Consider the following 26,492-nt stretch of genomic DNA (forward strand, 5'->3'; position numbering starts at 1 on the left):
ACCCTGGTATAACAGACCCACTACCTGGTACAACAGACCCACTACCTGGTACAACAGACCCACTACCCTGGTATAACAGACCCACTACCTGGTACAACAGACCCACTACCCTGGTATAACAGACCCACTACCTGGTATAACAGACCCACTACCTGGTACAACAGACCCACTACCCTGGTACAACAGACCCACTACCCTGGTATAACAGACCCACTACCTGGTATAACAGACCCACTACCTGGTACAACAGACCCACTACCTGGTACAACAGACCCACTACCCTGGTATAACAGACCCACTACCCCGGTACAACAGACCCACTACCCTGGTATAACAGACCCACTACCCCGGTACAACAGACCCACTACCCTGGTATAACAGACCCACTACCTGGTACAACAGACCCACTACCCCGGTACAACAGACCCACTACCCTGGTATAACAGACCCACTACCTGGTACAACAGACCCACTACCTGGTACAACAGACCCACTACCCCGGTATAACAGACCCACTACCCTGGTATAACAGACCCACTACAACAGACCCACTACCCTGGTATAACAGACCCACTACCTGGTACAACAGACCCACTACCTGGTACAACAGACCCACTACCCTGGTATAACAGACCCACTACCTGGTACAACAGACCCACTACCCTGGTATAACAGACCCACTACCTGGTATAACAGACCCACTACCTGGTACAACAGACCCACTACCCTGGTACAACAGACCCACTACCCTGGTATAACAGACCCACTACCTGGTATAACAGACCCACTACCTGGTACAACAGACCCACTACCTGGTACAACAGACCCACTACCCTGGTATAACAGACCCACTACCCCGGTACAACAGACCCACTACCTGGTATAACAGACCCACTACCTGGTACAACAGACCCACTACCTGGTACAACAGACCCACTACCCTGGTATAACAGACCCACTACCCTGGTACAACAGACCCACTACCCTGGTATAACAGACCCACTACCTGGTACAACAGACCCACTACCCTGGTACAACAGACCCACTACCCTGGTATAACAGACCCACTACCCTGGTACAACAGACCCACTACCCTGGTATAACAGACCCACTACCCCGGTACAACAGACCCACTACCCTGGTATAACAGACCCACTACCCTGGTATAACAGACCCACTACCCCGGTACAACAGACCCACTACCTGGTATAACAGACCCACTACCTGGTACAACAGACCCACTACCCTGGTATAACAGACCCACTACCTGGTACAACAGACCCTCTACCCCGGTACAACAGACCCACTACCTGGTATAACAGACCCACTACCTGGTACAACAGACCCTCTACCCCGGTACAACAGACCCTCTACCCCGGTACAACAGACCCACTACCTGGTACAACAGACCCACTACCTGGTACAACAGACCCTCTACCCTGGTACAACAGACCCACTACCTGGTACAACAGACCCTCTACCCCGGTACAACAGACCCACTACCTGGTATAACAGACCCACTACCTGGTACAACAGACCCACTACCCCGGTACAACAGACCCACTACCCCGGTACAACAGACCCACTACCTGGTATAACAGACCCACTACCCTGGTACAACAGACCCACTACCCTGGTACAACAGACCCACTACCCTGGTATAACAGACCCACTACCCTGGTATAACAGACCCACTACCTGGTACAACAGACCCACTACCTGGTACAACAGACCCACTACCCTGGTATAACAGACCCACTACCCTGGTACAACAGACCCACTACCCTGGTATAACAGACACCATATTTAAAAAAAACAGGAGTCCTGTAAGTATGAGATGAAGTAGACTCAGCCAATCAACTCCTGCTGGTATTTGATTATCCTATACAATTCCCTTCTACAGCGCGAGCCTCCGAACCAGGGGGGGTCAAAACATGTTCTGTATGCTGAGAGAGGAGCACTTGAATATCTGAAGGGGTGTTTACATGCTGAGGGGAGAAAAACAAGCATTCAAATGCAAAAGAGAAGAACATCTCTTGAATGAATGTGGGAGGAAAAGGCAGAAGGCAGAGGAGCAAACAACATCCTCAATGCCTGTTCATTCACCAACTTCCTGCATTAGCTCCCTCCAACACTGACTGCCATCCTACACAGACGCCATGAGAGTTAATACGTTTTGTTCCTAGAAAGTTTTCAATTACCATGTCAATCTAAAACCCAGCCATATAATATACACACTTGACTGTAAATGACTACAAAGCCAGACATGTATAGACCACAAATGACTACAGTGACCAATAAGACGGTAAACTAGCAACACCTAACAACGTGAGGTGGCCTGGTTCAAATAGTTCTAAATGGTGTGAGTAACAAAACTAACTAAGCCTTTTTAAAAGGCTCTGCTCTTCACCATTATAGGAGAGGACAGGAGAAAGTGAGGCCGGTTTACAGGGTGAATTAACTAGGGTCACTTGGCCACCCTCGCATTATATAATTAGTCCCATCCAGGTCCATTTCTGCTGTTGTCCTGTTCTAACATCTGTTTGTAACTAGTCACCCTACATTGCACAGAACACATGGCAAAGGAAGGAATGTGTACTAAAATTGCTCTGGACTGCAATTTGAGGGCTATTTTTGGTCTCTGGCTCCAAAAACGAACTGAGGACTTTAAAAACGTAGCAGTGAGCTGGTCTGTGTTCGCTTTGTTGAACTCCTGAAGGAAGAACACAAAGAATGTGGTTTTTCTACTCTGGTCTCTTCAGTGAAGTAGTACTCGTTCATGGAGGCTTTCTGTCTGTACGTGAATGAACAGGAAAGAAATGTTTGTTTGGATTACAAAAAGATACTGTACATATGGATTTTCTTTGTATTGGAACTTTTTCTAAATTCATTCTTTTCACGACTGAGCACAGACATGATTCAAACCCCTTTTTCTATCATAGACACTAATGCAACCGTGGCAGCAGTGAGGGAGAAGGGACAAATCTGATGGGGGACGACATGGGAGAGAGGGGGACGACACAGAGAGGGGGAGACACGGAAGAGAGGAGGGGGACGGAGGGAGCGGATAAGGACCCCCAGCGGTGAGGGTGAAAAGAGAGGGGACAGTACGGACCGGGCAGCACGTTTAGCACTTGGCCCAGTGGACAGAGGTGCACAGTGGACAGAGCAGGAGGCTGATAGGAGAGAGCGGCGGGAGGGGAGAGTTGACAGATGGCACCAAGGAGGATCTGTGTGCACTAACCCGGCACAGGAGAGGAGATATGTTCCAGAGAGATCTACTTCTCTCAATTACAGAGGTAGAGGAAGACAATCATCTCCCAGCCTCAGAGAGCGATATTCACAGAACAGCATGGTCAAACTGGGCCGTTTCTATGGAAGGGAATACTTACTTTGGCACCTCTGTGAGGCAGCTTTTGTAAGAACTTACAGGATTGTTTAGGATGCTGATGGACCACATGCTGATACAGGGAGGAATCAAATGTTTGGAAACTGGAAATAAGCAAAGGGCATATGATGGATATTTACCTCCACTCTTCAGGGAATATGAACTTTCCACATTCACTGTTTGTGTATCTGTAAACAGAGCACTAAACTCTCACCTTTCATGAGAAGAAGCCACCATGATGTAATGTAGGGGGGGAAAGGGCTGCTAGCCTGGCAGCTGTAGCCAATAACCTATTGTACCTTTCAAAGGCAGTAGGAATCATTAAAACGGCCCTTTCATGTCATGGGATAAGAGTGCTCTCACAGACCTCCTGCTGAGGGCAGGCGAGTGTGTCAGACCATCTGCTTTACTGACTGATCCCAAACAAAAACAAGTTTTAGGTCACAAGACACCCCTTGCTGATCTCCCTCGTTGAGCAATTATTTGAGATATGCATAATGCTACTTAAAAGCTGCAGGTCATCATTATTTCTGACTTAGTGCCTTCCAACAGGGAGAAGAGAACACTGTTTGGAGGGAGCTATCTGACCGAGACCCCAATTTATGCTAATCCATTAACCACCTGCTCAGGAGTAACGGGACAATTCACACGTGTTAAATCTGGTTAGCTCCAGAAATGCAGCGCTGCAGTTAGTTTGGTAGCTACTGTAGATATCTGTAGGTGGATGTGCCGGTGGTCGGAATCAAAATGTACGGTGCTTCTTGATTTGGCAGAGAAACAGCACTTTTAAAAGCAGGATGGAGAAGAAAAAACTTCACTTCGTCATCACCCAGCCCCAGATTGGTATTTTTCCCTTTCCCACACATTGGCGTTTTAATACACCCAGTCCTATTTTTAGGACCTGAATCTATTCTGGTGTCTGGTGGTGTTGTCTTTGTTTCTGTCCCTACCTCTCCCTCTCCCTGGAGGTTTTGGATTGTCTTTGTTTCTGCCCCTACATCTCCCTGGAGGTTTTGGGTTGTCTTTGTTTCTGTCCCTACCTCTCCCTCAAGGTTTTGGGTTGTCTTTGTTTCTGCCCCTACATCTCCCTCAAGGTTTTGGGTTGTCTTTGTTTCTGCCCCTACATCTCCCTCAAGGTTTTGGATTGTCTTTGATCCTGCCCCTACATCTCCCTGGAGGTTTTGGGTTGTCTTTGTTTCTGCCCCTACATCTCCCTGGAGGTTTTGGATTGTCTTTGTTTCTGCCCCTACATCTCCCTGGAGGTTTTGGATTATCTTTGTTTCTGCCCCTACATCTCCCTGGAGGTTTTGGATTGTCTTTGTTTCTGTCCCTACATCTCCCTGGAGGTTTTGGATTGTCTTTGTTTCTGCCCCTACATCTCCCTGGAGGTTTTGGATTGTCTTTGTTTCTGCCCCTACTTCTCCCTGGAGGTTTTGGATTGTCTTTGTTTCTGCCCCTACATCTCCCTGGAGGTTTTGGATTGTCTTTGTTTCTGCCCCTACATCTCCCTGGAGGTTTTGGATTGTCTTTGTTTCTGCCCCTACATCTCCCTGGAGGTTTTGGGTTGTCTTTGTTTCTGCCCCTACCTCTCCCTGGAGGTTTTGGGTTGTCTTTGTTCTTGTCCTACTCTCTTTGCTTGTCATACTCTTTGGGCATGCTTCTTAGATTTTTTCAGTATTCACATTGTCTACTGTATTCTAGGCTCTACTCATATCCAGTGTTCAGCCGTGTGTTTGAGTAAACCTAATGTACCCCAAAACACCCACCAATATGATTACTACTACAACCAAGTTCCCCCAGAATGAACACTGGCTTCTAGGTTCTATCCAGAATCCTGTCCATTCGGTTCCCCTCCCAACGTACCGTGCTCTAGGATGATGAGCTGAGCGCTGGACTGCACGTTCCCTGCATCGTTCTCTGCCAGACACTGGTAGAAGCCCTCGTCAGACTTGACCAGACCCAGCACCTGCAGGTTGTGTTCATTCTGCGGGTCAGACAGAGAGAGAGAGAGCGACAGAGAGAGCGACAGAGAGAGCGACAGAGAGTGAGAGAGATCAATAACATCAGGTGGTGGAGAGATAGAGAAATAGGTCAATGTCTTGAGGTGGAGACTGTGTGAGAGGTCAATATGGTGATTGACCGACCACTCGTAAATCAAAGACCACAACAGTTGAGCATCTAGCTGAAGTACTGCTTGTTAAAGCGATTGGTTAAGAGCCATCAGACTGTAGAGTTTCACTAGAACTTCTACTCAGTAAAGATCAGAAGCTGAACTACCGGTTTTACATCACACATCCTGATGACATTTCACATTACGCTGAACTACAGGTTTTACATCACACATCCTAATGACATTTCACATTACGCTGAACTACAGGTTTTACATCACACATCCTAATGACATTTCACATTACGCTGAACTACAGGTTTTACATCACACATCCTGATGACATTTCACATTACGCTGAACTACAGGTTTTACATCACACATCCTAATGACATTTCACATTACGCTGAACTACAGGTTTTACATCACACATCCTAATGACATTTCACATTACGCTGAACTACAGGTTTTACATCACACATCCTGATGACATTTCACATTACGCTGAACTACAGGTTTTACATCACACATCCTGATGACATTTCACATTACGCTGAACTACAGGTTTTACATCACACATCCTGATGACATTTCACATTACGCTGAACTACAGGTTTTACATCACACAACCTAATGACATTTCACATTACGCTGAACTACAGGTTTTACATCACACATCCTAATGACATTTCACATTACGCTGAACTACAGGTTTTACATCACACATCCTAATGACATTTCACATTACGCTGAACTACAGGTTTTACATCACACATCCTGATGACATTTCACATTACGCTGAACTACAGGTTTTACATCACACATCCTGATGACATTTCACATTACGCTGAACTACAGGTTTTACATCACACATCCTGATGACATTTCACATTACAACAAACTCACAATGATTTTGAAGTAGTCGCTGGGAATGACGGCGTCTCCGTTTTTGACCCATTTGACGGTGGGGGCCGGGGAGCCTGTGACCTCACACTGGAACATGATGTCCATGGACTCGTGGGCGTAGATGTTGGCCGGCCTCTTCAGGAACTCCGGTGGAACTGCAACATACAGCAGGGGAGAGGGGTGTCAGAGAGTGTGTGTGTGTGTGTGTGTGGGGTGTTGTCTGTGGGGTGTGTGTGTGTGTGTGTGTGTCGGGGGGTGCCTGTGTGTGTGTGCGGGGGGGTGCCTGTGTGTGTGTGCGGGGGGGTGCCTGTGTGTGCGCGGGGGGGTGCCTGTGTGTGTGCGGGGGGTGCCCGTGTGTGTGTGTGTGGGGGGGTGCCCGTGTGTGTGTGTGTGGGGGGTTCCTGTGTGTGTGTGGAGGGGTGCCTGTGTGTGTGTGGAGGGGTGCCTGTGTGTGTGTGGAGGGGTGCCTGTGTGTGTGTGGAGGGGTGCCTGTGTGTGTGTGGAGGGGGTGCCTGTGTGTGTGTGTGGGGGGGGGCTGTGTGTGTGCGGGGGTGCCTGTGTGTGTGCGGGAGGTGCCTGTGTGTGTGCGGGGGTGCCTGTGTGTGGGGGGGGTGCCTGTGTGTGGGGGGGGGGTATCCCCGGGTCTCCTCTTCTCAGTTCACTGCAGCTGGTAACTGGAACGAGCTGCAACAAACACTCAAACTGGACAGTTTCATCTCAGTCTCTTCATTCAAAGACTCAGTCATGGACACTTACTGACAGGCTGCTTTGCGTGATGTATTGTTGTCTCTACCTTCTAGCCCGTTGTGCTGTTGTCTGTGCCCAATGTTTGTACCATGTTTTGTGTTGCTGCCATGCTGTGTTGTCTCTTGTCGTGAGTTGTGTTTTGTACAATTTCTTTTCTTCTTTTTAATCCCAGTCCCCAAAGGCCCTCATTGTAAATACGAATTTGTTCTTAACCAACTTGCCCAGTTAAATAAAGGTTAAATCAAATGAATAAATAAAATAGTGTGTGTGGGTGTGTATAATTGTCTACTGAGAAATGATTTAATGTGAGATTGCCCATCATGTTCTCCTCTTGTAATGTGAAGGGTACCGCTCCATAACAGGCTGTTAAACAACACTGTAGTGTGTTCCCAGCTGCAGGCTACGTAATAGAACAGTTAGTGAGAACTGGAAAATCAAATGGAATCAGATAACATCACGCTTCACTGAAAACTTGGACGGTAGAGACGGAGGAAGAGACAACGCAGGGACTCATAGCTAAATCCAATCGTCTATAGTCAAAACCAAGCAAGTCAAATGTATCCAAATGAAAACTAATCTCGGCTCCACCCGGCCTCTTTCCGTCTCGGCTCCACCCGGCCTCTTTCCGTCTCGGCTCCACCCGGCCTCTTTCCGTCTCGGCTCCACCCGGCCTCTTTCCGTCTCGGCTCCACCCGGCCTCTTTCCGTCTCGGCTCCACCCGGCCTCTTTCCGTCTCGGCTCCACCCGGCCTCTTTCCGTCTCGGCTCCACCCGGCCTCTTTCCGTCTCGGCTCCACCCGGCCTCTTTCCGTCTCGGCTCCACCCGGCCTCTTTCCGTCTCGGCTCCACCCGGCCTCTTTCCGTCTCGGCTCCACCCGGCCTCTTTCCGTCTCGGCTCCACCCGGCCTCTTTCCGTCTCGGCTCCACCCGGCCTCTTTCCGTCTCGGCTCCACCCGGCCTCTTTCCGTCTCAGCTCCACCCAGTCTCTTTCCGTCTCAGCTCCACCCAGTCTCTTTCCGTCTCAGCTCCACCCAGTCTCTTTCCGTCTCAGCTCCACCCAGTCTCTTTCCGTCTCAGCTCCACCCAGTCTCTTTCCGTCTCAGCTCCACCCAGTCTCTTTCCGTCTCAGCTCCACCCAGTCTCTTTCCGTCTCAGCTCCACCCAGTCTCTTTCCGTCTCAGCTCCACCCAGTCTCTTTCCGTCTCAGCTCCACCCAGTCTCTTTCCGTCTCAGCTCCACCCAGTCTCTTTCCATCCTTACTTGCCAGTGAAGAGAGAACAAACAATGTGAAAACGGAACAACTTTGGCGTCAACTTCCCCTGAGCCTTTAACTAAATGGCGCTCCTTAAGACATGTTATCCAACCAGAAAACACAAAGCAAAGTCCTCATCTCTACCTCCATCTTCCCTGTAGTCTTTAGTAACAAAGCATCTCAAAGTAGTTAAAAACTGCCTATAATTACAGTGTCCCTGTGTCTCATCCTATGGAGAGTGGTGTACAGATGGAGTTCTACCCCAGACCAGGGTAATGAGGGCAGGGTCAAGTTATTTGATCGTCTGTGGAGATAAACGGCCTCATCCATCTCTCCTGTAACAAGGTCATGCAGAGCACTGTGTCTCAGCCTTGTCCTTTACAGTGTAATTGGAGTGTGGCTCTGAGGAGGGTGACTGTGTGTGTATGTGTGTAGGATTGTGTGTGCCCGAGTGTGAGTAAGTAGAATTGTGGGGGGAGGCTGCCTGAGTGTGTGTGTAAGTCGGATTGTGTGTGGCCCAGCTCATTGCTCTGATAAGACGTGACCTCTGTAACCAAGGTATAATAGCTGTGTTGTTGGCGAGTAGCGTCGAGTCAAGCCTCTGTATCTGCCTTCACAGCTCTCCAATAGCATACCATTCACATGTGGACCACAGACTGATTGTGGTTAACAGTTCCTTTCTACTCTGGAGGAACAGAGGGTGGGTTCAACAGCGTAATCAGTAAGGATAACTGTTCTATAATATAATGACATGATCATTTAGCAGGCGCTCCTATCCAGAGCAACTTACAGTTAATAGCCTACAGGTAATTCAGTCGTGGTTTAAATAAGTCTTACCCACAACTCTAATTAAACTCCATCCATCTGAGCTAATGTTCTGAGTGGCACCCCTTAGTCTAACTGGAATATATATTGTTCTGAGTGGCACCCCGTAGTCTAACTGGAATATATATTGTTCTGAGTGGCAGCACGTTGTCTAACTGGAATATATCTTGTTCTGAGTGGCACCCTGTAGTCTAACTGGAATATATCTTGTTCTGAGTGGCACCCCGTTGTCTAACTGGAATATATCTTGTTCTGAGTGGCACCCCGTAGTCTAACTGGAATATATCTTGTTCTGAGTGGCACCCCGTTGTCTAACTGGAATATATCTTGTTCTGACTGGCAGCACATTGTCTAACTGGAATATGTATTGTTCTGACTAGTAGCACATTGTTTTGGCGGATGCCAGGAGAACGCTACCTGCCCAAATGCATAGTGCCAACTAAAGTTGGTGGAGGAGGAATAATGGTCTGGGGCTTTTTCCATGGTTCGGGCTAGGGCCCTTAATTTCAGTTAAGGGAAATCTTAACTCTACAGCATACAATGAGATTCTAGACAATTCTGTGCTTCCAACTTTGTGGCAACAGTTTGGGGAAGGCCCTTTCCTGTCTCAGCATGACAATGCCCCCATGCACAAAGCGAGGTCCATACAGAAATGGTTTGTTGATCAGTGTGGATTCCAGTTAGACAATGTGCTGCCACTCAGAACAAGTTGAGGTGGGACTACTGCTAACGCAGTGTGGTGGTGTGGAGACGGGACTACTGCGAGAGAATGAGTACTCATTGCTGTGTGCTGAAGAGGGGGAAGAGAGTACTCATTGCTGTGTGATGAAGAGGGGGAAGAGAGTACTCATTGCTGTGTGATGAAGAGGGGGAAGAGAGTATTCATTGCTGTGTGCTGAAGAGGGGGAAGAGAGTACTCATTGCTGTATGATGAAATGAAGAGGGGGAAGAGAGTATTCATTGCTGTATGATGAAATGAAGAGGGGGAAGAGAGTACTCATTGCTGTATGATGAAATGAAGAGGGGGAAGAGAGTACTCATTGCTGTATGATGAAATGAAGAGGGGGAAGAGAGTACTCATTGCTGTATGATGAAATGAAGAGGGGGAAGAGAGTATTCATTGCTGTATGATGAAATGAAGAGGGGGAAGAGAGTATTCATTGCTGTATGATGAAATGAAGAGGGGGAAGAGAGTATTCATTGCTGTATGATGAAATGAAGAGGGGGAAGAGAGTATTCATTGCTGTATGATGAAATGAAGAGGGGGAAGAGAGTATTCATTGCTGTATGATGAAATAAAGAGGGGGAAGAGAGTACTCATTGCTGTATGATGAAATGAAGAGGGGGAAGAGAGTATTTATTGCTGTATGATGAAATGAAGAGGGGGAAGAGAGTATTCATTGCTGTGATGAAATGAAGAGGGGGAAGAGAGTACTCATTGCTGTGATGAAATGAAGAGGGGGAAGAGAGTACTCATTGCTGTGATGAAATGAAGAGGGGGAAGAGAGTACTCATTGCTGTATGATGAAATGAAGAGGGGGAAGAGAGTACTCATTGCTGTGATGAAATGAAGAGGGGGAAGAGAGTACTCATTGCTGTGATGAAATGAAGAGGGGGAAGAGAGTACTCATTGCTGTATGATGAAATGAAGAGGGGGAAGAGAGTACTCATTGCTGTATGATGAAATGAAGAGGGGGAAGAGAGTACTCATTGCTGTATGATGAAATGAAGAGGGGGAAGAGAGTACTCATTGCTGTGATGAAATGAAGAGGGGGAAGAGAGTACTCATTGCTGTGATGAAATAAAGAGGGGGAAGAGAGTACTCATTGCTGTGATGAAATAAAGAGGGGGAAGAGAGTACTCATTGCTGTGATGAAATGAAGAGGGGGAAGAGAGTATTCATTGCTGTATGATGAAATGAAGAGGGGGAAGAGAGTACTCATTGCTGTATGATGAAATGAAGAGGGGGAAGAGAGTACTCATTGCTGTATGATGAAATGAAGAGGGGGAAGAGAGTACTCATTGCTGTGTGATGAAATGAAGAGGGGGAAGAGAGTATTCATTGCTGTGTGATGAAATAAAGAGGGGGAAGAGAGTATTCATTGCTGTGTGATGAAATGAAGAGGGGGAAGAGAGTACTCATTGCTGTGTGATGAAATGAAGAGGGGGAAGAGAGTACTCATTGCTGTGTGATGAAATGAAGAGGGGGAAGAGAGTACTCATTGCTGTGTGATGAAGAGGGGGAAGAGAGTACTCATTGCTGTGTGATGAAGAGGGGGAAGAGAGTACTCATTGCTGTATGATGAAATGAAGAGGGGGAAGAGAGTACTCATTGCTGTATGATGAAATGAAGAGGGGGAAGAGAGTACTCATTGCTGTATGATGAAATGAAGAGGGGGAAGAGAGTACTCATTGCTGTGTGATGAAATGAAGAGGGGGAAGAGAGTACTCATTGCTGTGTGATGAAGAGGGGGAAGAGAGTACTCATTGCTGTGTGATGAAGAGGGGGAAGAGAGTACTCATTGCTGTGTGATGAAGAGGGGGAAGAGAGTACTCATTGCTGTGTGATGAAGAGGGGGAAGAGAGTACTCATTGCTGTGTGATGAAGAGGGGGAAGAGAGTACTCATTGCTGTGTGATGAAGAGGGGGAAGAGAGTACTCATTGCTGTATGATGAAGAGGGGGAAGAGAGTACTCATTGCTGTATGATGAAGAGGGGGAAGAGAGTACTCATTGCTGTGTGATGAAGAGGGGGAAGAGAGTACTCATTGCTGTGTGATGAAGAGGGGGAAGAGAGTACTCATTGCTGTATGATGAAGAGGGGGAAGAGAGTACTCATTGCTGTGTGATGAAGAGGGGGAAGAGAGTACTCATTGCTGTGTGATGAAGAGGGGGAAGAGAGTACTCATTGCTGTGTGATGAAGAGGGGGAAGAGAGTACTCATTGCTGTGTGATGAAGAGGGGGAAGAGAGTACTCATTGCTGTATGATGAAGAGGGGGAAGAGAGTACTCATTGCTGTGTGATGAAGAGGGGGAAGAGAGTACTCATTGCTGTGATGAAATGAAGAGGGGGAAGAGAGTACTCATTGCTGTGTGATGAAGAGGGGGAAGAGAGTACTCATTGCTGTGTGATGAAGAGGGGGAAGAGAGTACTCATTGCTGTGATGAAATGAAGAGGGGGAAGAGAGTACTCATTGCTGTGATGAAATAAAGAGGGGGAAGAGAGTACTCATTGCTGTGATGAAATGAAGAGGGGGAAGAGAGTACTCATTGCTGTGATGAAATGAAGAGGGGGAAGAGAGTACTCATTGCTGTGTGATGAAGAGGGGGAAGAGAGTACTCATTGCTGTGATGAAATGAAGAGGGGGAAGAGAGTACTCATTGCTGTGATGAAATGAAGAGGGGGAAGAGAGTACTCATTGCTGTGTGATGAAGAGGGGGAAGAGAGTACTCATTGCTGTGTGATGAAGAGGGGGAAGAGAGTACTCATTGCTGTGATGAAATAAAGAGGGGGAAGAGAGTACTCATTGCTGTGTGATAAAGTCAAAATGTTTTCTGTGTGTCTGAGTTACTGTTGGTTTGCCTGTCTGTAGGTCTTAATGTGTGTGTGTGTGTCAGTGTGCTGCAGTGTGTGTGTTATGCCGCAATGTGCGTCTGTTGCAGTATCTGTGTGTGTGTGTGTGCGCGTCTCACAGTGTGTGTCTGCGTGTGCTGCAGTGTCTAAATCTGTGTGTGTCCCTGAGCAGTGTGGGGGCCCCCTGGTGAGGTGTTCTGGTGGCAGGTCCTGGTGGAGGCTGGGACCCTGTGGTGCTCATTATCTCTGGCAGAGAGAGACATCTCCCCCTCTCCCTCGTTCTCCTCTCTCCCTGAGCTGACCTACACCATTTCCTCTAACTGGAGTTCAGACAAATGGAACATATTGGACTGAGCAATGAGCATAAGTTGACTAAATATACCAATAAAGCTTATGGGGACTGGGAGCTGTGTGTGTGTGTGTGTGTGTGTGTGTGTGTGTGTGTGTGTGTGTGTGTGTGTGTGTGTGTGTGTGTGTGTGTGTATGTATGTATATGAGGGGAGGACAAAGGAGGTGTGTATTACATGGGCATTTGAGTGTGCAGGCCGGGGGGATTTGCTCGAGGGGATGCGTTTGTTCGTGTTTGTTCGTGTGTGTGTGTGAGCTGAGGTTAGCGGAGGAGGAATGGTATTCACACCTAAGAACACCATCCTGGTTTACAATAGAGACCAGATTGCACAGAGCACTGCAGTTACAGCACTAAAAGACTACATGATGACTGATTACATCCACCTTCTCCCTGCCTGCTACCTGTTTAGCTTGAGGACTAAAATACACAAACAGCCATTTCTGACATTTACAACTGATCAATGATGTTCATGCTTTAATGTTCTGCACATCAATCTCATTGTGTGAAGCCTTTTTGCAACATCTCTGCATTGTATTGTAATAATAGATTGTCTAAACCCATCATGTTCTATTCCCTTCTAGAATCATCTCTCCCTGTATCCCTGTCCAGACCTAGAATGTGACAAGGACACTTCTAACACACCAATCCCACTGAAAGTCAGTAAGTCCCTCTCGTATAGAAACAGGCTCGCCAGAGAGAAAACCCAGTGCTCTCCAGACCCCACAGTAAATGGATGTAGCATCTCTCTCACACTCACTCACTCACTCACTCACTCACTCACTCACTCACTCACTCACTCACTCACTCACTCACTCACTCACAGAAACTACAGGGCCAATTCTCACAGGGAGCTCAAATTATTTTCTTCAGCAGCTAGATTAGTAGTAGAAGCTTTATTGCTTTCTCTTCCCGGGTCGGACTGCAGTTTAGTTATTTAGGACAGTGGAAGGTCATACATCTTTACTGTCAGTTTGTAACACAAAGCCCTCTATGGCTTCCCAATAGGCTTTTTGGAGGAGTATGTGAAGGAGAGAGTTTAGAAACATACTGTGCTTTGAACAGAGCTGCGTTCAGGATGATAGTTTTGTGAACCTGTGTTAACCTGAACCAGTGGTGGTGTATTGGGGTCCTACAACAGCCTCAAATCTAGACATGGAGGTCTACAGGTGGAATACAATGTTTTAAACCGTTAAAGCTAGAATCACTCAATGAAACAATAAAGTGTAACCACTCTCAAATAACAAATGTAACCACTCAAATTCATAGAGCTATGGATGAAAAGACTGACCATCTATGATATCAAAATGATAGTTTTAACCAAGTTGAGGCTACAGTGATTGTTTACAAACATAAGAGTAAAAAACAAGCTTCTATGTCGGGTTTGATGGGGTACGACTGTTGAACTAAGCTAATAAGTCATTCATAAAAGTTATATTCTTCATTAATTTAAAGGTTAAAAAAATTCTATAGAAAATAAGGATTCTAGCTTTAAAGGATTTGGCCTTATACTGGTCAACACCAAAGCATTTAGGTCGACGCTCAAAACATTGCAATCCTGAACACACCCTCAGTACAAGGGCATCTACAGTAAGCATAGTTAGTGCTCAAGCCATTATAATTCTGACTATGATACAAGGCAGGCACAAAGACAAAAGACCGTTAACTTGGATTGCATAGCTACATTACACAACATATTTTTGAGTGAGGACCCATAGTTCTTCTTTACTTATATCGATTACAGGAGTTAACACAACAACAAAAATGTTTTGGGAGAGTCCGATGGTCCTCTTTTGATTAGCTTAGCCCCTAGCCATATTTAGCTTTATGACAACAACAAAAAACCTCCAGCCTGGCCAGTGAGGTTTGTACTGTACCCGGAGGGGGGAACGGAGCATGGGCTTGAGCTAATTAGCTCTCCTGTTCTTTTCACGATAACGGCTTTAGTCTAAATCCCGAACAAAACAAACAGTGAGGGAAGAATAAGGCGGCGGTGGTCAGAAGCTTGATCATTGTTTTCCCAGCGGCTGGGCCAACATACAGCAGCAGCAAGGAATGCATTCTGGGTAATAACCACAGAGGTCAGTCCTGGGACGTCTAACACCCACCGCCTTTTAGGAATGTCCAAGAACAACTTGGCCCAAACTAAAGCTAGAAGCTGGTAGAAATGACAAAAGATTGGACGGCTATGTTTCTGAATGTAGTTAGTTCTCGCTGGTATTTCCTTCAAAAGAGTTACAAGTCAAAAGACCAGACTCCAACAAAACAGAAGCCAAGGCCCCTGTTCTAATACTCTGACTATATCCTTCCTGCCAACGTTTATTCCTTAAAGTAATCAATGATCTGACATGAAACGGTTGGTGTCTCTAATGGAACCCTTCCCTCCTTCCATCAAGGGACAGACTTATTTTTATAGGTATTGGAACAGGGCCCTGCACCTGGACAATTGACTCGACCCCATCTGCACTCTGGGGGGGTGGGGGAGGGGGCTGTAATATTTACACCATGTCTGTGTATATATTCAGCATTACAACTTGATATAGTCCATGACCCTGACGTCTAGTATGTGACTTTACATATCACATCAATTCATCAGATCTTGCTACCTCACTGCTCTAGTCAAAATCATTTCATACTTATGTTGTTTAATACCAGCTACCTATCACAATGTACATGTTTCCTATAGTTCCTTCCAAGTGTGGTGCTGCTTTCAATACAAGCCATTGTAAACATAATAGTCATTGAGACATTGTTTTCTTTGTGTTTCTTAGGAGATACAGTAATACTATCCCTCCTCCAACCTGAGAGCAACTATGTAGGCCGAGCACTGTTCTTTTAAAAGAGATACTTCGGGATTTTGGCAATAAGGTCCTTTATCTACTTTCCCAGTCAGATGAAGAACCCCTGGATGCCATCTTTATGTATCTGTGTCCAGTATGAAGGAAGTTAGAGGTACAGTTGAAGTCCGAAGTTTACATACATCTTAACCAAATACGTTTAAACTCCGTTTCACAATTCCTGACATTTAATCCTAGTAAAGATTCCCTGTCTTAGGTCAGTTAGGATCACCACTTTATTTTAAGAGTGTGAAATGTCAGAAAAATAGTAGAGAATTATATATTTCAGCTTTTATTTCTTTCATCACATTCCCAGTGGGTCAGAAGTTTACATACATTCAATTCGTATTTGGTAGCATTGCCTTCAAATTGTTTAACTTGGGTCAAACGTTTTGGGTCGCCTTCCACAAGCTTCCCACAATAAGTTGGGTGAATTTTGGCCCATTCCTCCTGACAGAGCTGGTGTAACTGAGTCAGGTTTGTAGGCCTTCTTGCTCGCACACGCTTTTTCAGTTCTGCCCACACATTTTGTATAGGGTTGAGGTCAGGGCTTTGTCATGGCCAATCCAATACCTTGACTTTGTTGTCCTTAAGCAATTCTGCCACAACTTTGGAAGTATGCTTGGGGTCATTGTCCATTTGGAAGACCCATTCGCAACCAAGCTTTAACTTCCTGACTGATGTCTTGAGATGTTGCTTCAATATATCCACATAATTTTCCTCCCTCATGATGCCACCTATTTTGTGAAGGGCACCGGTCCCTCCTGTAGCAAAGCACCCCCACAACATGATGCTGCCACCCCCCCCATGCATCACGGTTGGGATGGTGTTCTTCGGCTTGCAAGACTCCCCTTTTTCCTCCAAACATAACAATGGTCATTATGGCCAAACAGTTCTATTTTTGTTTCATCAGACCAGTGGACATTTCTCCAAAAAGTACGATCGTTGTCCCCATGTGCAGTTGCAAACTGCAGTCTGGCTTTTTTATGGCGGTTTTGGATCAGTGGCTTCTTCCTTGCTGAGCGGCCTTTCAGGTTATGTCGAAACAGGACTCGTATTACTGTGGATATAGATACTTGTGGACCTGTTTCCTCCAGCATCTTCACAAGGTCCTTTGCTGTTGTTCTGGGATTGATTTGTACTTTTCACACTAAAGTACGTTCATCTCTAGGAGACAGAATGTGTCTCCTTCCTGAGCGGTATGAAGGCTGCGTGATCCCATGGTGTTTATACTTCCGTAGTATTGTTTGTACAGACGAATGTGGTACCTTCAGGCGTTTGGAAATTGCTCCCAAGGATTGTGGAGGTCTACAATTGCTCCCAAGGTACCAGCGAGGTCTACAATTATTTTTCTGATGTCTTGGCTGATTTCTTTTGATTTTCCCATGATGTCAAGCAAAGAGGCACTGAGTTTGACCCAATTGACTCAAATTATGTCAATTAGCCTATCAGAAGCTTCTAAAGCCAAGACATCATTTTCTGGAATTTTCCAAGCTGTTTAAAGGCACAGTCAACTTAGTGTATGTAAACTTCTGACCCACTGGAATTGTGATACAGTGAATTATAAGTGAAATTATCTGTCTGTAAACAATTGTTGGAACAATTACTTGTGTCATGCACAAAGTAGATGTCCTAACCGACTTGCCAAAACTATAGTTTGTTAACCTGTTGGGGCTAGGGGGCAGTATTTTCACGGCCGGATAAAAAAAACATACCCGATTTAAACAGGTTACTACTCTTGCCCAGAAACTAGAATATGCATATAATTAGTAGATTTGGATAGAAAACACCCTAAAGTTTCTAAAACTGTTTGAATGGTGTCTGAGTATAACAGAACTCATATGGCAGGCCAAAACCTGAGAAGATTCCATACAGGAAGTGCCCTGTCTGACAATTTGTTGTCCTTCTGTTGCATCTCTATCGAAAATACAGCATCTGTGCTGTAACGTGACAATTTCTAAGGCTTCCATTGGCTCTCTAAAGCCTTTAGAAAGTGGAATGGGGTGTCTGCTGTCTCTGGGCAAAGAACAGCAGCAGAGTTTGTAAGTGGTCAGTCTGGTGACAGTAAGACTGAGATGCGCATTCACAAGACTTATCCATTTGTTTTCTTTCAGCCTTTGAATGAATACAACGTTGCCCGGTTGGAATATTATCGCTATTTTAAGAGAAAAATAGCATAAACATTTATTTTAAACAGCGTTTGACATGCTTCAAAGTACGGTAATGGTATATTTAGAATTTCTTTGTCACGAAATGCGCTTGCGCGTTACCCTTCGGATAGTGACCTGAACGCACGAACAAAACGGAGGTATTTGGATATAACTATGGATTATTTGGAACCAAAACAACATTTGTTGTTGAAGTAGAAGTCCTGGGAGTGCATTCTGACGAAGAACAGCAAAGGTAATCCAATTTTTCTAATAGTAATTCTGAGTTTAGTGAGCCCCAAACTTGGTGGGTGTCAAATTAGCTAGCCTGTGATGGCCGAGCTATGTACTCAGAATATTGCAAAATGTGCTTTCGCCGAAAAGCTATTTTAAAATCTGACTTGGCGTTTGCATAAAGGAGTTCTGTATCTATAATTCTTAAAATAATTGTTATGTATTTTGTCAACGTTTATCATGAGTAATTTAGTAAATTCACCGGAAGTTTGCAGTATGCTAGTTCTGAAAATCACATGCTAATGTAAAAAGCTGGATTTTGATATAAATATGAACTTGATTGAACAAAACATACATGTATTGTATAACATAATGTCTTAGGAGTGTCATCTGATGAAGATCATCAAAAGTTAGTGCTGCATTTAGCTGTGGTTTTGGTTTTTGTGACATATATGCTTGCTTTGAAAATGGCTGTGTGATTATTTTTGGCAGGGTACTCTCCTGACATAATCTAATGTTTTGCTTTCGCTGTAAAGCCTTTTTGAAACCGGACAATCGTGGTTAGATTAACGAGAGTCTTGTCTATAAAATGGTGTAAAATAGTCATATGTTTGAGAAATTGAAGTTATAGCATTTTTGAGGCATTTGTATTTCGCGCCACGCGATTCCACTGGCTGTTAACTAGGGTGGGACGTTAGAAGTTAACAAGAAATTTGTGGAGTGGTTGAAAAACAAGTTTTAATGACTCCAACCTAAGTGTATGTAAACTTCCGACTTCAACTGTAGTTTCTCGAGCCAATGCTAACTAGCGTTAGCGCAATAACTGGATATCTACAGGAAAGTAATGGCGCTAACACTAGCAAACTCCAAACTGCACGCAGAAACAAAAAAATTGTATCCACAAGTTCATCTGACTCTGTAGATAGATTGACTAATTAACAACATCCTGAAACTATCCCTTTAATACAGTCACTTCTAGACATAAGTTTTTGTTAATTAAGTGATGAAATGTGCTAAACCACCAGGGTTAATAGGGGAATTAGCTTAAGTTGCTGTGAAGAGAGCAAACGGGGGAAAAAACTATGCAGGCTTCCCATGGCTAAATCAATTATGGTCTATGTTCAAGTTTAATACACATCTTTAACATGGCAACAAGCAATTAAATGTATCCGCTGGGGGACCACTTAGTTTAAACATTACAGTTCTATTTCAATGCACTCTACTATCTAACTGAGCCGGAGGTACAGTAGAGGAGACGTCTTGGAGCAATGTGGAGTTTTCCGTTGCATAAAGGTATGGTGCAACTTGAAGAATTCCTGACAAATGTGGTCCAATTATTTTATTGACATTCAATCTACTTGAAATGGGGAAGCCTCTGTGTCTCTACGTTCTTATACACCCAGATAAGAGCTATTCTAGCTTTTTAGAAGCTTGCCTTTGGTTAGCAGAGAAAACCGTCCAATCACGATTCCAACTGGCCAAACTGAATAACACGTGTCACACACTGGTGAGAGCTGAGTTCACGCCAGAGCCCTAGTGGGGCCTCGCTGTCACACACTGGTGAGTGCTGAGTTCACGCCAGAGCCCTAGTGGGGCCTCGCTGTCACACACTGGTGAGTGCTGAGTTCACGCCAGAGCCCTAGTGGGGCCTCGCTGTCACACACTGGTGAGTGCTGAGTTCACGCCAGAGCCCTAGTGGGGCCTCGCTGTCACACACTGGTGAGAGCTGAGTTCACGCCAGAGCCCTAGTGGGGCCTCGCTGTCACACACTGGTGAGTGCTGAGTTCACGTCAGAGCCCTAGTGGGGCCTCGCTGTCACACACTGGTGAGTGCTGAGTTCACGCCAGAGCCCTAGTGGGGCCTCGCTGTCACACACTGGTGAGTGCTGAGTTCACGCCAGAGCCCTAGTGGGGCCTCGCTGTCACACACTGGTGAGAGCTGAGTTCACGCCAGAGCCCTAGTGGGGCCTCGCTGTCACACACTGGTGAGAGCTGAGTTCACGTCAGAGCCCTAGTGGGGCCTCGCTGTCACACACTGGTGAGAGCTGAGTTCACGCCAGAGCCCTAGTGGGGCCTCGCTGTCACACACAGAACAAACAGACTGGAACATGGAAAGATGCTTTCTGTCTAACAGACCATCTCACATGACCACACACACACACACACACACACAGTATGAGCATCTACACGGGCAGACACTCATGGTCCCCCCATCCACTCTCGTTCACGATCCCAAAAAGATAGGCAAATCCACAAATCCCATAAAGCAGTGAAAAGGGGTGTTTCCTTCCCCATACGCGTCCGTGCCCAAAATAGCTCATGGAACATTCTTTTTTTACTTCCTGAAAATGCCAGGTTGATGACGTTGGGGCGACCGACTGGGAGAGATCAGCAAGGCAATATGTCACAGTTCAAACACCTAGAGATTCTTATCAGACTCCCACTGCCTCAGCTGTAGAGGGCCATTTACAGCCACTATTCTGGACTGTGGGTGGACAAAACAACAAGTCTCATCTTCTAGTTTCCCATCTCAATCTATTTCTACATTAGAGGAAACATCTCACACCCCCCTGAGCTAGCTCCTAGCTCAAATATAAATATAGAAATATTCCCTCTGTACAGGCAGGCTATTCAACTTTTACTGGACCCAGGCTTGTCCTCCCTATGAAGAGCACATGGAAAGAACACGGCAGGCACACATTTCCACCACCCAGAATCTCTCACACACACACGTTACCTAACATATAGAAATGCATTAAGGAACTCACAGACAAATACACACATGCGCAGTGCACACATTTCAGTCCTGGAGAGAGGACCATTTAAAACCCAGGCCTCCGCAGTGCAACAATGGCACAGGCCCTGTAATTAAAACCTGCTGCGTCCTCTGGCCTCATTTATTGTCTTGCCAGCTCCAATAAAGGGGGAGACATTGCAGCGCAGCCACACAGCCTGGCCCCTGTACCCTGGCAGAGAGGGCCCCTAGAGCCATTACACACACTCTTGTGCGACTGTGTGTGAGACTGTGTGTGAGACTGTGTGTGTGTGTGTGTGTGTGAGACTGTGTGTGTGTGTGTGTGTGTGTGTGTGTGTGTGTGTGTGTGTGTGTGTGTGTGTGTGTGTGTGTGTGTGTGTGTGAGAGACAGTATGTGTGGCGCGCGTGAGACAGTGTGTGTTGAGCGTGACTGTGTGCCTATGCGTGTCCCCATTGGTCCGTGAGAATAAAGTGAAGTGAGGCCTAGTGAGACTACGTGAGACAGACTAGACTGTACAGTATCTGCCATGTCAAACTAAAGCCATGGGACTGTTGTTTCAGGAGTTCTAACCATCTTTAAAAATGAGTGACAAGCAACTCCACTGATTCAGAATAGATTTTGAGTAAACAGCAGCAAAGCAACAACACTTGAACTTCTTTCAAAGTTCTAGGTTCACAGCTTGGAAATCAAACCAAACTATGGGTCGGTGTGGAGAATACATCCCGTCTTGTTTTGATTCAGAGTGATGTGTGTGTGTGTGTGTGTGTGTGTGTGTGTGTGTGTGTGTGTGTGTGTGTGTGTGTGTGTGTGTGTGTGTGTGTATGTATGTATGTATGTGTGTCCGCACGATCCCCTTAAGCAAAGCAGCCAACTGCAATCCTCAAACTGTTCAATTCAATTCAACAGACAAGCAACAGCTGCCTGTAGGGCCCCTCAATCATTCTGCAGAGAAAACCACCACACTAATCATCACCAAGTCTTCCATTGGGTCACATCAATTTTTGGTTTATTTCTCGGAAACAAATTTGTACAGAAACTTGCCACAAAGCCTACATCACATTCATTTGGGTGAAAAGGCTTTAGGTCTTTCGAAAGAGAGACTTTTTATTCTAGAAATGTCCATCAATTGCACCCTACACATTTGTATCCATGTCCTTCAAAATAAAATAAAACCCCTTTTCCTGAAGCAGCCAATTGAGCATTTATTTTGTCCAATTGTCAGGAGAACCAATTAATGGAACACTTTACCGGTGCTTCTGCACAACATGTCAACACAATTGAGCCATTTTAGCAGGCGCTCTCATCCAGAGGGACTTCCAGTAGTGAGTACATACATTTACCTACTGGTCCCCCGTGGGAATCCAACCCACAACCCTGGCAAGCGCCATTCTCTCCCAACTGAGCCACACAGGATGTTGTGGAGGAAGATAAGAAATGAATAGAAATAAGGAAGTGTGTACTGTCGTGTCTTTGGGCACCATTAACTGAAGACATGTTTATCAAAATAACTCCCTATAATTATCACGCGATTAAACTGATTAATCGTTTAACTGTAATTAACTAGGAGATCGGGGCACCAAGGAAAATATTCAGATTACAAAGTTATAATTTTCCTAAATTATAACATTATATATTATATTATATTATAGGCCGATTATCTTCTGGTTTAAATGGTGTATTTTACCTCGCGTCCAGTCTCATTCCAAACGTCGTAAATTGTTGTTATCTGCACGAACCCAGCCTTTACTAAATCCTCCATACATCAACTGTCTTAAAATCATTTATTTACTAAACTAAGTATTTCACATAAAGCATACAAACAGTAATTATCATCACAAAGAATTGGTAGAGCAATGTGCCCTAGTGGGCTAAACCGGCATGGCTGGTGTCTTGTTAAACAAAGGGTCATAAAGGGCAGCATGAACGCTCACTCATTCGGGAACAATTGCAATCAATATATATTTACGCTCAGTGTGTGTCGGGATCCTTGTTGGAGAGTTTTTATCCTGTTGGAGAGTTTTTTGACCTCGTTCTCTCTTTCTCGGTTAGAATGGATCTTTCAAAGCGACATTCATTAACCTGTTGGGGATAGGGGGCAGTATTTGCACGGCCGGATAAAAAACGTACCCGATTTAATCTGGTTACTACTCCTGCCCAGTAACTAGAATATGCATATAATTGTTTGATTTGGATAGAAAACACCCTAAAGTTTCTAAAACTGTTTGAAGGGTGTCTGAGTATAACAGAACTCATTTGGCAGGCCAAAACCTGAGAAGATTCCAAACAGGAAGCGCTCTCTCTGACTATTTCTTGGCCTTCTTGATCATCTCTATCCAAAACAGGGGATCTCTGGCATAACGTGACATTTTCTAACGCTCCCATAGGCTCTCAGAAGGCGCCAGAACGTTGAATGGTGACTTTGCAGGCCATGGCTGAAAAACAGTAGCGCATTTGGATAGTGGTCGATCTGAGAACAATGAGACTGGGGCGCGTGCACGAGCCGTTCGTCTCGTTAATCTAACCACACTGTCCGATTTCAAAAAGGCTTTACAGCGAAAGCAAAACATTAGATTATGTCAGGAGAGTACCCAGCCAGAAATAATCAGACACCCATTTTTCAAGCGTATAATGTCACATAAACCCAAACCACAGCTAAATGCAGCACTAACCTTTGATGATCTTCATCAGAGGACAATCCTAGGACATTATGTTATACAATACATGCATGTTTTGTTCAATCAAGTTCATATTTATATCAAAAAACAGCTTTTTACATTAGCATGTGACGTTCAGAACTAGCATACCCCCCGCAAACTTCCGGTGAATTTACTAAATTACTCACGATAAACGTTCACAAAAAACATAACAATTATTTTAAGAATTATAGATACAGAACTCCTTTATGCACTCGCTATGTCCGATTTTAAAATAGCTTTTCGGTGAAAGCACATTTTGCAATATTCTGAGTAGATAGCCCGGCATCACAGGGCTAGCTATTTAGACACCCACCAAGTTTAGCCCTCACCAAAGTCAGATTTACTATAAGAAAAATGTTATTACCTTTGCTGTTCTTCGTCAGAATGCACTCCCAGGACTTCTACTTCAATAACAAATGTTGGTTTGGTTCAAAATAATCCATAGTTATGTTCAAATATCCTGTTTTGTTCGTGCGTTCAAGACACTATCCGAAGTGTAAAGAAGGGTGACGCGTTTCGTGACAAAAGATTTCAAAATATTCCATTACCGTACTTCGAAGCATGTCAACCGCTGTTTAAAATAAATTTTTATGCCATTTTTCTCGTAAAAAAGCGATAATATTCCGACCGGGAAACTGTGTTTTAGTTCAAAGAGAGAGAAAATAAAAACATGGGGTCGCCTCGTGCACGCGCCTCAGTCTCATTGTCCTCTGATAGACCACTTACCAAAGGCGCTAATGTTTTTCAGCCAGGGGCTGCAAAGACATCATTCAGCTTTTTCCCGGGTTCTGAGAGCCTATGGGAGCCGTAGGAAGTGTCACGTTACAGCAAAGATCCAACATTTTCAATAAAGAGAGTCAAGAAGCCCAAGGAATGGTCAGAGAGGGCACTTCCTGTACAGAATCTTCTCAGGTTTTTGCCTGCCATTTGAGTTCTGTTATACTCACAGACACCATTCAAACAGTTTTAGAAACTTTAGGGTGTTTTCTGTCCAAAGCCAATAATTATATGCATATTCTAGTTTCTGGGCAGTAGTAATAACCAGATTAAATCGGGTACGTTTTTTATCCGGCCGTGTAAATACTGCCCCCTAGCCCTAACGGGTTAAGTGTGTGAAACACACTATCAGATGAGACTTTTTCCAGGCCAGTACCCCATGAAAAGTGATGTGTGTTTGACTTCATCAGTGCAGTACCTTGTACAGTGAGCTCTGCCTTGGCCTCGATAGTGTTGTTAGTGTTGTCTGCCATACAGCTGTAGACGCCTGCATCCTCCTCAGTCAGGTTGTAGATCAACAGACTGCCTCCTCCCACCAACTCCAACTTCCCCTCACTGCCAGACAAAAGAACAAAGAGGTGGGAAAATTAGAATTCACTTGTAGATTTCAGGACGGAAATCGGCAGAGATTTGACAACTGTTTCAGCTAGCGCCTTCCTCCGACTGAGTGAGGAACGGCTGAGCAGCATGATTATCGTTCACGAGCCGGCGTCCTCGTTTCACGTGTGATTCACAAGTTGCCACAATATATTACAGCTCTCTATGCAAGTCCTCTGCTTTTCCTGCCATCATAATACAGGGCCTTCACAAAGCAGTCACACTCCTTGACTTATTCCACATTTTATCGTTTTACAGCCTGAATTCAAAATGGATTAAATACTCATCTACACCCAATACCCCATAATGACTAAGTGAAAACATGTTTAGACATTTTTGCACATTTATTGAAAATGAAAAATCTAAATTTACATAAATATTCACACCCCTGAATCAATACTTTGTAGAATCACCTTCGGCAGCGATTACAGCTGAGAGTCTTTTTGGATAAGAGCTTTCCACACCTGGATTGTGCAACATTAGCCCATTATTGTTTAAAAAAATTCTTCAAGTTCTGTCAAGTTGATTGTTGATCTTTGCTAGACAGCCATTTTCAAGTCTTGCCATAGATTTTAAAGCCGATTGAAGTTAAAACTGTAACTAGACCACTCATGAACATTCAATGTTGTCTTGGTAAGCAACTTGTGTAAATTTGACCTTGTGTAAAAAAATTTAAAAAGCGGACAAATTCACCTTTCAGCAGGACGATAACCTAAAACACATCTACCAATTGGTGCCCTTCTCTGCGAGGCACTGAAAAACCTCCCTAGACTTTGTGGTTGAATATGTGCTGGAAATTCACTACTCAATTGAGGGACCTAACAGATGGTTGCATGTGTGATGTACAGAGATGGGGTAGTCATTCAAAAATCATGTTAACCCCTATTATTGAACACTGAATGAGTCCATGCAATATATTATCTGATTTGTTCAGCACATTTTTATTCCTGAACGTTTTTAGGTTTGCCATAACAAAGTGGTAGAATACTTTTTGGATCGAGACATTTCAGCTTTGAAAAAAATATCTACAAACAAAATTCCACTTTCACATTATGGGGAATTGTGTGTGAATACTTTCTGAAGGAACTGTAGATGCATGATTACTGGAGTTATCTTGTGTTCAGCTAAAATGTGTGATTGTAATTCAAGAGCATGAACGGTGACATGCCCACTATAATACTGTTGATGACCCAGCACCAAGACATTCACACTAAGATCGTAACAGAGAACCTAATCTCATTGGCTCTCCGACAACTGAATGGTATGAAGAACCCAATACTAGGTGGAAGCATCAATGAATTTCCTC

At 44.9% G+C, this 26,492-nt stretch overlaps 1 protein-coding gene across 1 annotated transcript in view; it reads right to left on the reverse strand.

Moving 5' to 3' along the window:
* neo1a (neogenin 1a) overlaps positions 1-26,492 on the reverse strand; it is a 291,539-nt gene that overhangs the window by 65,002 nt on the left and 200,045 nt on the right. The window contains exons 5-7 of the mRNA XM_045708311.1: positions 25,008-25,144; positions 6,402-6,556; positions 5,252-5,372 (exon numbers count right to left, since the gene is read on the reverse strand). Coding sequence (XP_045564267.1) covers positions 5,252-5,372; positions 6,402-6,556; positions 25,008-25,144 — 413 coding nt within the window. The remainder of the gene's footprint in view (positions 1-5,251; positions 5,373-6,401; positions 6,557-25,007; positions 25,145-26,492) is intronic.

Source organism: Salmo salar, chromosome ssa26, assembly GCF_905237065.1.
Source record: "Salmo salar chromosome ssa26, Ssal_v3.1, whole genome shotgun sequence".
In the NCBI taxonomy this organism is placed as follows: domain Eukaryota; kingdom Metazoa; phylum Chordata; class Actinopteri; order Salmoniformes; family Salmonidae; genus Salmo; species Salmo salar.